A 12,137-nucleotide genomic window follows, 5' to 3' on the forward strand; every position below is an offset into this window, starting at 1 on the left:
AGTTCTGCTACAGTCGATTTTTATGTTTTCAAATTTGACACATTTAATAACATGTTTGGCATTCAAAAATATAGCATTGGGAATGGAAATTATTTTAGCTTAGTTGCTTAAATAAAATTAGCAGGTGTATAAACATTACAGGATAATAAATGTGTGAACAGAGCCTCGGGTCGCTGTGTGCGTGTTAATAAATTTATTTTATTCCCTCACCCTCCCCCTAGCTGCCTCGCGTGTCCCGCATTTCGCTAGCAGGAAAGTGGTCACCCTATTCCGCGTGGTCCAAGCGTGGGTTACGCAATCCGGAAATGGCCATCTTAGCCCAGTGTACGTAGCACTCCTGGCACTGCTCAGGAACTTCGCTGTTTCTAGCGGTTGCTCGTTTGATAAAATTAGTGGTAAAAACGTCAATTCAACCATAATGTTCTGCACGTTTGGATTGGGAGACTGAATTGCAGGCGGCCTTCGCTGCTGCCAACGTTACTAGAACCACTCAGTTGGGAAACAGCCATACAGCCTGCTTTAAAAAAAGTGTCTCCGATCCGTACTCGAGAACCGAGCGAATGGCTAGCGCAACGCCGCCATTTCTCCTGCAGTGTCCACACCGGGATCTGCTCGGCTGCACGTCAAGTCGGACAAGGGCCGGTGGCGCCATCTCGCAGGGCCATCTCGCAGTAGCTATGTGTTTGAACTCGTCGCTAAAGGGTGGCGCTGTTATCGTATTTTGCTCGATATCGGTGGACGCCAGCGGCCCAGGTTTCAAGGGTGAGTTTCCCAACTGAGGGTTTTAGTAACGTTGACTGCTGCTAAAGCTCAATCAACTCAACAGTTATTAAACAACGTGCGCGACGTGCTCGCGAAACGAAACCGAAAGAAGATGAGTAGGGAGGGCGGAAGCGTTCTCCCGTCTGCCTGGAGGAAGAGAAAAACGTCTCGTTTTTCCCTTCTTCTCGTGTCCGCTTTGGGGCGTGTCAGTAAAAGGGAGGAAAACGCGCGGTTGCTACATTTGTCCTCCATTTTTTCTTAGAATGTTCGATCAACTGAGTGCAACCGCTTGCGTATGCGTGGAGCACACGCGCACCACGCATACGACGTCGCATTCGAGGCCAGATCCCGTATCGCGAACAGCAGGTGAAGTAGCTAAAAGTGCTATCGCATTTAAAAATTTAAGTTTGTTTTTGCAGAATTAGCACTACTTTGCAAAGTCTATGGCAGACCAGTAGCGGATGGCTTGTATAGTTGGCGAATGAGACCATGTGCCAACAGTCGAATGCCGCGGTTACCTTTTTATTTCTCAGTCGAAAACCTAAAAGGAACATGTATGCGGGCATTTGTCTTTCGTCATCAAGGGCCTACTTTGCCATCTATGATGGCCAGCGCCACATCTGCTAGATCTGAGGTATGTTGATGTGATCTAGGATACTTTTGTGCCTAGAACTCATATTTGGCGTACGGCCGCAATAAGGCGAATGGAATACGTAAAAAGACGAACTTCAAGGCGGGAACTAAGAACTTAGCCACAGGCGGTGTAGTCGACAGAGTTTGCTTCGGGAAAATACTCGAGATGAAAATTGTATTCTACTTATGAGTTCATGCGTATGTGAGTGATCATCGATTCTTTTAAGCAATTTAGAGTGTCCATAAAATAGAGGGCTAGGAACACAGAATATCTGATGAAATATCAATGTCTCGGTAGTTAGGCTTGTGATGGTGTTCGTGCGACTGAAATTTGTGTTCATTTGTTTTGAACCGCCTAAATAACTACAATGAAACAAATCCGTATAAGTGCTTCGTATGCCGCGGCTGTAATAAATTAATATGAAGTATCAAGTTTGGTCAAAGTCCAGAGCGTTATGTTGGCCATAGGAGCTAGCTCAAAAAGTTACCGACGTTGTGTGTCTCGTTCTGTCTCTTCTGTTACTGTTTAAACCCTATTCTCCTCCAATTTCGTGGTTGCCATAATGTTTAGCATAAAACAGCTCGCCTGCATTCATAGGGTTTTGCTCCTAAAAGCATAGTTTCCCTTAAACGACGAACACTAGCGACCGACATCGCCCAACCTCACACACTAGCATTCACGCGAAAGCATATCAGCTAGGCTTGCAGTTACTAGTTTTGAACTCTCGAAAACGGAGAGTTGGTAAGCCTGAGATTGATATCCTCATATGCATGTAGCACGTGCACGAGGCTGGTCGGTGTCGGTTATTGCCGTTCGTCGCTATTCTTATATTTACTGAATTTGTGGTGATGCCTTACTGAAAAAATACTTTCTATTTTTAAGTGAGTGCCGGTATTCAATTAGAACTGTTCTCGTAACAAAGTCGGAAGTTCAAGCAACCGCGAACGATAGGTCTGATAAGTAATAATTCCTCCAAAACGCACATGCAAAATAGGTGGCAATGTGAGTTTCATCCGGGTTTCGGCTCCAGGGGATAAAATGCCGAATGGAGTGCCTCAGAAGAGCTAAGCAAATACGTATATTGCCAGACGGTAAAATTGAATGCTTTCGAACATTCAAACAGCGCGTTTTACCTAACGCACTTAATGCCCCGCGCATGGCATGTTTTTCTCTCCGCATACGCATGTCGCCGTGGGGGCTCATATTGCTGCCCTTTCGCTTTTTTCAATAGTTTGAAGGTTGAGTGTACGGAGGTTGTTGTTGCTGTATTACAACATTTTTTTTTAAATGTCCAGCAGTGCATGCTTAAAAAACGAATGGAACTTTAAGATAAAGACGAATACATTAACGAACAAACCGTAAGGGCGCAAGTGAACTGGTGTATAATGCACTTTTCAGGGTAACCGGAGACTGAAAAATACGAAAGTTGACAACAAGAGAAGAAAACAAATACGTTTTAAACAGAGCTAAAATTTCATTCCGGACCGAACTCTTTATATTAGGATTGAACAAGCTGACAGAAGGAGAAGGACTCTCCCCACTCACACCGCTCTTGTTTGACAGGAAATAATAAAACGTCCTTTGACCCTCCACAATTGGGTCGCCTGTTAAAGAAGTTAAAGTAAATTTTAATATAATAATCTAACTTTAATTTAAGAATTAAAATATATAGCACCTGGCTCGATTTATTTGGTAGAGTTTAAGGTATGTGTTTTAGTGCGCGTGCCGATTACGAAGAAAAGTACCGAAGATTTATGCTCAGTCACTGAGACATTGAATACGAGATAGCGAATTCCTGGGTAAAAATAACACAACCTCAGAAAACTTTCAACCAAGGTGTGAAAGCGAAAAAGCAGACGAGTGCCCTTTTCGTTTTACGTTGTGTGACTATAAAACAGATATTCACACTATGTGAACCTTAATAGTCTCTCAACTCCTTTACTTTGAATGTATACCCACAACTGTGAATAAGAAAACTCTCTCGTACGCAGAATACGTTAGTTGTATGTACAATTTGCATTTATTATTTCTTTTTTTTATGGAGAGGAACTGCAGACTGCAATTGGGCAAACATGTTTCTTCCAGAAGCACCGTTGTGGACACTTCTTGCTTGTTTATCCGGATCCTGTAAAAAGGAGAATAATAGGACCCTGATTTAGTCAGCTCGTAAAAATCATCCTCAAGCCAGCATTGTTTTTGTTTTTCCGCACTTACGGCACCACGCTGGAGTGATAAGACGAAATCGCTAATATGCTTGATATTTCTTTAGAGCACACATTTCTTGTTTATTTTACTGAGGCGCGAGTCTCCACAAGGAAAATTTATTAGGGTGACCGACAACTTACGAAACGCACTACTGGAATTTTTTTATTAACCATTTCTTTTCTACGTTCATAAATCAGTAATTCTTTATAGATACTGGAGCAGTCTGCGCAGTGCCGGCTACTTCACAATTCCCGCTTCGTGAATACGCTTATTGGCCCTCTTATCGGCTAAAACTGCGGCGTCATTTGCTTCAAAGCCATTGCGGTGAGCACGTCTTCTACTTTTGCGCAGGAGTTGCGGTGACATCAGAACGACGCCGAGCTCCGATTGACTTTGAGGATAGTGGGTAGACCTCAGTGTTGTGCCCGTTACCGAAAAAAAATAACGAAATAGCGTTACTCGTTAGTTTGGTAAAAAGTAACGCGTTATCGAGCTACGTTACTCTTTTACAAACTTAACGATACACCGTTCCCGTTACTTTTCAAAAATAACGAACGTTACTCTTACGTTACTTTTACGTTACTTTTTTTTTCGAGTACATGTTTGGCAGAAATGTATGATAAGCCTCTTTAACAAGCTTGGATAAAGATAACAATTTACAGAGTGGTTTCATAGTGTTTTGATGCGCGAAGCAAATTAATTTTCGGCGTGCAGATTAGGCATTGAAACTGTAAATTACCTGATTCTGTCTCCTTTAGTTGATACATTTCATTCAGGCCTACTGGCCATGGCGACGGACTTTCGTTATTCATGCCCATCTCGCGCGCAGAATGAGTCGAAGATGTTAGTCAATTGGCTTTTATAAGCTACAGCATGCGAACGAGGACTGCTGGTACACAACCAGCCAACCAACACCCCTCATCTGTACGCCGGTTTTAGTAACAGTCCGGTTCATCCTATTACCAGAGACTGATTTACTTCACTATCTACAACAGGACACCGGTTACCAGCACACTGGCTATAATCACTTGCTGCCTCTTACCAGCAGTAGCTCTTAGTTTTTCTGTGAAAAAAAAAAAAAAGTTTCGTGTTTGTAAGTTTTCTTTTAAGGTTTAAAACTTTTTTTTAATTTTTTTCTCATGACCTTAAGAATTAAAGACTAATCAAGCGAAACATTCTTCTGTGTACAAAAGTGGGTCAGGAACTTTCAGGCAGCGCGGGGGAGAGCGAGAGTAAAAATATTCCACTAAGGGTGTTTCTTTTTTTTTTTTTTTTAAGCTAGAGAAATAAGCAAATCGCTTCGCCACTAGTTGACCACTGTTGTAAACGGATGTCTCTCCACGCCCCCCCCCCCCCCCCCCGTCCACTTCTGCTGCACAAAGCAGGGGGGGGGGAGAGGAGGGAGGGGAGGAGGCTGTAACGCAGGTGCTCGTTCAAACCTTATGAGTGGTGACACTATGAAAAGAAAAAAAAAAAAGAAGGAGGATTAACGAAATTAGCTGGTAGGCGAAGGTTTTTTGCCTTCGAGAAGCGATTTCTTTTTTTTTTTTTTTTACTTTAATATGACGGATGTTGGTTCCGTGCAGCGATAAGCTGGTGCAGGATTTCACCAGTTTTGGTCAAAAGTAACGAGTAACGAAATTTGACAGCCGATACCTTAAAAAAGTAACGAAAATACTTTTCTCGTTAGTCGTTCAGAATACTAACGAGTACGTTACTGCGTTAGCGAAAAATGTAACGCGTTACCAGTAACGTCGTTACTAGTAACGCGTTACCTCCAACACTGGTAGACCTCAATGCTAGAAGCCTTCTGGTCTACCCACAATTTTGTTTGCAATCAGCCAATAAGCGCCCGGCTCTCTGACATCAATGCAAACCCTGTAACTTCGTCTCCGCATAGTAGTGCCACGCCCTGCGTTTCTTAAGCTTCCAGTAACTTCAGCTTACGTCTCTCACATGTAATTTGTAGTAGGTCGTATTTAATTCCCCAACAAGTATCTTATAAAAGATCGAAAAACAGCCTTAAATATATATATATATATATATATATATATATATATATATATATATATATATATATATATATATATATATATATATATATATATATATATATATATTAGAGCTGCTTCTCTACCTTTAAAAAAATTAACATATATATATATATAAATGTAAGGTATTGTTTTATTACATAGTGCAAACAGTGTCCTTTGTTCGCAGACTTCTGAAGAGCTGAGAGGTCAACGGCAAGTTCGGCGAATGCAAATTTGTCATAGGTTACTAAGGCATAATTGAGTAGATTCAGCGACTTCCTCGGGTGCAATATCCGGAGAACTCTGGCGGAGACATAAAATAGAAACCCCGCACCAGCCGAGAATCAGTACTCACATTCATAAGGGCTGAGGTAAACTTGATTATCCGTAAAATCCACCGAAGCCGTGGCCAATGCCATGGCCCAAACCGAGGCCACCGAAGCCACCTCCGTAGTGTCCCCCGTAGGTTCCTCCGTAGGTGCCATAGTAGGAGCCGCCGTAGCTGCCACCGTATCCACCACCGAATCCACCTCCGTAAATGGGGCCGTGACCAAAGCCGCCACCGTATCCGTAGCTAGGGCCGAAGCCTCCCTTGAAGCCTCCACCGTGGCTCAAAGCGCCCAGGCCAAGGCCCAGGGCACCGGCGCCGAGACCGCCGAGGAGGGCACCCTTGAGGAGTCCCGCCGTGGCCACGGCAAGGAGAAGCGCGAAGACGGTGGCGCTGAACTGAAAGCAAGTAAATAAAGCGGTCGATTTATCTAGTAGCAAATACATCTTTTTCTGTCGATTGCATGAGTGTGATGTGGCAACGGCCTGATTGATCGGTTGAAATATCTAGAAACCTTCAATGCGGGCATGGGCATCCATGTTGCATACTCAGTGGGGAATGGGCGCAAACCCGTTGGCACGGTTGAAAGGCCTCATAAAAACAGGGCGGTTTTATTGTTTTTCAAAACTCATTCGGTCATCTAGAGAGATATAAAGTATACTCCTGGTTTGAATAATTAAAATACACGACCTTTCTCATGCCTTTTTTTTCTCATGTGCACTAACAGCGTATATTCATATCGGCCACATATCTAAGGCACGAATAAGAAGTAACCGCATAACAAGTAGGAAGATCAAATAATTTTAATGAACACGTACTATATTTAGAAAACATTTATGATGAAATGAACAGATACCCATGATAATTATTTTTTATGTCATAAAATTGCTTAAAACATTTAATTTCAAAGACCACACAAGCTGCTTAATTAAAAAAAAAGCTCTTGATTAAAACTTTTTGAACATTTTCTGTCGTAAATGTATTAATTATAGTGTTAGAAAGAAAATAATTATAACAAAAATTTTCACGCTCCAACTGGTGTTAATCTGTTCGAAGGAACCATGATAGGGTCAATCAATATCGTTTCGAGCGATTAGAGTAATTAGAAAGGAGAGGATGCTTCTAATGTTTAAATGCAAAATATTCTTGTGTCTAATATTTAGAGAAAAACTAATCGCAATAAAGTTTGTTAAATATCCAGACAGAAAAGCCTTGAACTGAAATATGCCGATTTATATTTTTCGTATCTATTAGACTGTCACAATAAGAGTGTCGTCATATTACTCTTTAATCATCACAGAGCCTACTCAGAGATTCGCGAAACAATAAAGCTATTAAAACATGTATTAAAACGGGCCTGGTTTTTATCAGAAAGACGCTGTAGGCAATAAGGGTGCACACCTCTGGCGAGTTTTAAAGAATTATAACTAAAATAGAGCAAATATCAAAATCTAAAGAACGCAAGCAGAAGAAAATTTGGAAATGAGTGGTCTGGTTTTCTGTGAAACACCATCTACCGCAAAAGGCCGCGGAAGCTCGCACTTTGTTCAATCGCCCACTACCAACATTCCCCAAACTTTGGAACTCCGAAAAGTATACGTTACGCGCCCGATTTTCCCGGACAAGCGCCCATACCTAGTTCAAGCCAGAGTGAGGGGGGGGGGGGGGGGGGGGAGGGGGGGGGGGGCGCTCTTTCGGTATTTTGCGGCACTTCGCAAATAAGTGGACGTTAGGATCTAGAATAACCTTCATTCCGGTATTTGTAAATACATCTGAGCGCGATCGAAGACAATTACCTTGTCATTCTCTTCGAGCGCTACCATATATTCTCAAATTCAGCATCAAGTTCGCCCAGCCATTAGCACTGTTTTTTCTGGTAGAAGCTTTCATATGAGTGTTGGTGTCGCCTAGCTATGCCGTAGTTAAAATCCAAAGCACATGTCGGTCCGGTGGGAAGGTTTCACGTGAAACTTCTCAGCGGTCAAGCAATTTCGTTACAAATGAACCTTAAGAAATTGCACTTAACGGCAGACGAACGACGGTGTCGAAACCTCCATTTAAAGGTTTGCCTTTGACTACCTGTCTGCTGCCTTGTTAATTCTAAAAAAAGGGCATGAACTAGTACTCACGAAGGCCTTCATTTTCAGGTCTGGCAACGATATCCAAGAATGCACGATCTTCAAGATTGAAGCAGAGTGATTCTGGAAAAGAGCTTGCTCCCTTTTATACCCCCCGCAAATTAATTTTTCATGTGGTTGACGATCGTAACATTCTGATCGTGACTATAATACGTGACTCACTTTAAAACACCTGCTCTAGGCATGTTACGGGAGGTCCGCTTTATCGGCTAACACTCCTACACTTAATTCCTTCCTGCATGCCATCTGTGTGTCGGCATTTTAAGCCCTCCATTCACGCAAGTGCGATAACTGGTTCAGTGTACACTGCAGCAGCATTCACGAGGCCACGCGACAGCGTCATAGGTTGGGTAACTTAAGAGGTAAGACCTTTCGGTAACTCTTAATTTATATACTGAAATGGTTTATGCCATTTTAGTATAATTCGTAACTTACATAATAATCGTGATGAACATCGACGGCTGTGATTATTCATAGTAACGTAAGTGCACTAAACCTTTAGTCTTTATTTGCTTTAATATCTTCAAATGCAGCTCGGTCCTAAAATAAGTAAAACTTTAGCCCCCTACGCACAAGAGGCCATATATTGAGGAGGCTATATATTTGCTGAACGGAGCCACTTTGGGCGTTATTATAGGAGAAAGCGAGATATCCAAATAGGGGCTATTTAGATAATATTGCGCTGGTGATTATTCCTAACACCTTGCTATGTTCATGTTAAATAGTGAGCCAAAACAAACTTTCTCGATAGGTAATTTTCACGTTTTATCTTTTCAAGAATGCACGATCTAGTTGTTTATACTTCATTGCTTCCTCTTTTCGTTGATAGGACATCCCATTCTTGAGTGCAGTAAGTTGCCTATTAAGACCTGAATCTCGAGTGTCAGCGCTGTCAAACAAGCGGCAGGCTTTTTTTTCTCCAATATTTATGTCTGCGGTGTTTTACGGCACAAGGAAGCTAAGTCGAAAAACGTAAATGCCTGTCAAGGTCTTAGCACCATTGCATTGATGTACAACGAGAAACATGCCGAACAATTTAAAATAAAGCAAAATCATTATATAGAAAGTCATAGAAAGCAAACTATAATAATTATATACTAATTAAAATTCACAAGGACTACATAAAATAATATAGACAATTTATAAACATTAGGCGAAAATTGCGTACACAATTAATTTGCGTTACACACTGGGGTACGCATCAATTTTAAAAGCCTTCAACTCCATTAGACAGCAATTATATGACTATAATATGAGCATATGCTATTTATAGTTCGTTAGCCAATATTAAGTCAGTATATATTCAGAACCAGCTGCCGAACCGGAGAATAGAGTCAGCAAGAGATCCAAACCACAAATAAACGGAAAATAAAGTCAAAATGAATTTAGAACCTGAGGCCAGGTCATCCAGGCTTCCTCTCATTCGCGACCACCCCACGCTTGGCTTCGCTGGGCTCGATAAAGGTGAACTTTCATCTCAGGCACCAGCTCGCAGAAAGCCTCGTGGGAAGCGCCATGGCTTCGGTAAGCTACGCTACCATCAGGATGCCGGGTGCCAAGGTGATATACGCGGAACAAAGCTGTCGACGAAACGTAGCAGGATGCGTCGATGAAACAAACGTTGGACCCTTTGATGAAACGTATTGCCGATGAAACCTGGACATCTCGATAAAACAATCTGTCGATGAAATGTCGTTCGAGGAACTAGTTGCAACCGGGGTAGAGGACTTTCGGACTCGCATACACGAAATAGTGCAGGTAGTATATTCCACATTTTTCGTTGCATTTATCTACTCAGGATAAAAACACCATCTATCATTTAACGCAATTGGGTCTTATTTATTAATGACGAGACGGCGGGATGCCTCTTTCTTTCTTCCTTGGGGTTTCGCTCACTTTTCTTTTTCCGGTAAACAGGCAAAAATGAATTCAAATTAAAAAAAGAAAACAAAAAAAAAAGAAAAAAAAACAACATCAGACAAGATATGACTCAGCTGAGTAGACAAAATAGAAATATTCAGGATACTTAATTTCTCACCAAAAAAAAAAGGCATTCGTAAGGATTCGAGTGAGCAACTATCGGACAATCGGTTCGTCCCCGAAGCGTGCTGAGGTAACATTTTAAGCGCGCGGTCACCACGCGGTTACCACGCGCTTCCCAGCATGTCCCGCCGTCTGCTATAGCAGATAGCCATTAGCAGCTACATCACATCATGTCAAGTAGAGCTCTGCCTTGACTTCTTCGGAATTTTGAGGCACCTAATTCTCAAAGAAAGAACAAATTTTTCTTTAAAGAAAATCGCTTCCTTGGTGTAAAGTCGGAGTAAGCATAATAATTTTTTTCTCGTACGGTATACGGTACAGGGAGTAACTTTTGTTGGTTCTGAACTAAGAGAAAAAATAAACTTGCGTAAGGATTTTTTAGCCTCAGTGCAAAAGCTGGTGCTTGTGGCGGCCACAAGAAAAGAGGTGGAATTAATTGACTAGGCTAGCTTATTAACTGAAAAGCTTCGACAAATATTTGACTACCTATTTTTGGAGTCATAAAAAATTCAGGTAATTGACGCGTTGTGAAATTTTATTAAAACAAATTTTCGCTCGGTGCTACAGGGCGTTAAATTCAACCTTTGATTACGGCTTTGATCCCCATTTAAGGTTGCGAAAATAACCACTGTTGTCGATTCTAGCGCTCTCCCCCGGCTCCGCAAGGGAAGGATACAGCAATAACGCAGTTCTTTGTCCACTTCGTTTCGTTTTCAAGTGGGGAAGGTCTTTCGTGCCCCGTAGCTTTCACTACTAGTTTTAATATAAATTTCACATCAAGACTAGGCCGTGTCCTGCGAAATAAAATTGTAAACACTTAAGTATTTAATTAACTAAGAACCTCTTAGTTAATTAAATAACTAATTCACTTTGCCTGTTTTCTAAGGATCGCCATGTCCGCCAACTTGGCCTGAGGGCTAAAGACTTGATCACATGCTCCTTTTTTTAAATTCTGAACTAAGAGAAAACACCGTCTATATTGTTTGATTATGGTTAGTAAGTTATTTTTTTTTTGTGCAATAAGGATGCAAAGGTATTCTGCTATTTTGACTTTAAATCCAGGATTATTAATACTTCTAATGTTCTTTTTAATATTTAGATCGAGACATTACGATTATAAACAACAGGACAAACTGAAATTATTAAAAAGGATACTGCGTTCAGATTGTCCCTTCAGAAGAGTCTGTCTGTGTCGGTTTCCGTGGTGTAGCGGTTATCACGTGCGCCTCACACGCGCAAGGTCCCCGGTTCGATCCTGGGCGGAAACATTGTTTTTCTGTAGTTTTTTTTTTTTTTTTTTCACTTTCTGTTACAGATATTATCAATGAGCTTTCAATGTAATCTGACATAGTCAATTGAAATTCAATATTTACTTAACGTATAATGAGTGTATCCCAAGAAACTCGATATATAGACCATTAAATTTGGTCAGTAGAATGCAATTGATTTTGGTGATTAAGACCTTATTATTTTTTTAATTTACATATTAGGAATGCAAATGAGTCTGGACAACGCAATACACATACTTTTGAATTTACTCATTACATTTTTAAATTAGTGTAATTATTAAAAGCTCAATATATCTTAATTTACTCGTTAGACATATAAGGGGAATTTATGCGCCTTGCAAGCGGGCGCATTACGGTCGTCTGCGCATGAGAAAGGAGGTGTGAAGGTGGAAGAGAAGGTTATACTAAGCACTGCCTCCCTGGGGGGGGGGGGGGGGGGGGGGGGGGGCGGGGGGGGGGAGGGGTTGCGGATGCAAACATCTCGGCGTCGGCAATGACGGACGTGCTGTAGCAGCTCTTGTCTGTAGCCATCAGTCCTTGGCGTGGTTGCTAGTTTAAAAAAAAAAAAAAAAGAGAAAAAAACATTCCGCTTCTGTCCTGTGTGATCTAGAGGTTGGCTGCAATCAAGCGCTGTCCTGTTACAAGGGGAAATGAAAACGTGCTTCGTCTTCGGATGTTGTGGGCGCATTCACGACGGTGTGTCGC

The 12,137-nt window shown here is 41.6% G+C and overlaps 1 protein-coding gene and 1 non-coding gene across 2 annotated transcripts; one reads left to right on the top strand and one right to left on the bottom strand.

Annotated features, from left to right (window-relative positions):
- Positions 1 to 6,015: 6,015 nt before the first annotated feature.
- LOC8043572 (glycine-rich cell wall structural protein-like) lies at positions 6,016 to 6,408 on the bottom strand. The gene has a single exon (XM_029983787.2). It carries the CDS (start codon positions 6,406 to 6,408, stop codon positions 6,016 to 6,018), a length of 393 nt encoding a protein of 130 aa, XP_029839647.2.
- A 4,930-nt stretch (positions 6,409 to 11,338) lies between these two features.
- Trnav-cac lies at positions 11,339 to 11,411 on the top strand. Its single transcript has one exon. It is a non-coding gene; the product is annotated as a tRNA-Val (tRNA).
- The last annotated feature ends 726 nt before the right edge of the window (positions 11,412 to 12,137 follow it).

This window comes from Ixodes scapularis, unplaced genomic scaffold, assembly GCF_016920785.2.
Source record: "Ixodes scapularis isolate PalLabHiFi unplaced genomic scaffold, ASM1692078v2 PGA_scaffold0__279_contigs__length_252992795, whole genome shotgun sequence".
Lineage (NCBI taxonomy): Eukaryota > Metazoa > Arthropoda > Arachnida > Ixodida > Ixodidae > Ixodes > Ixodes scapularis.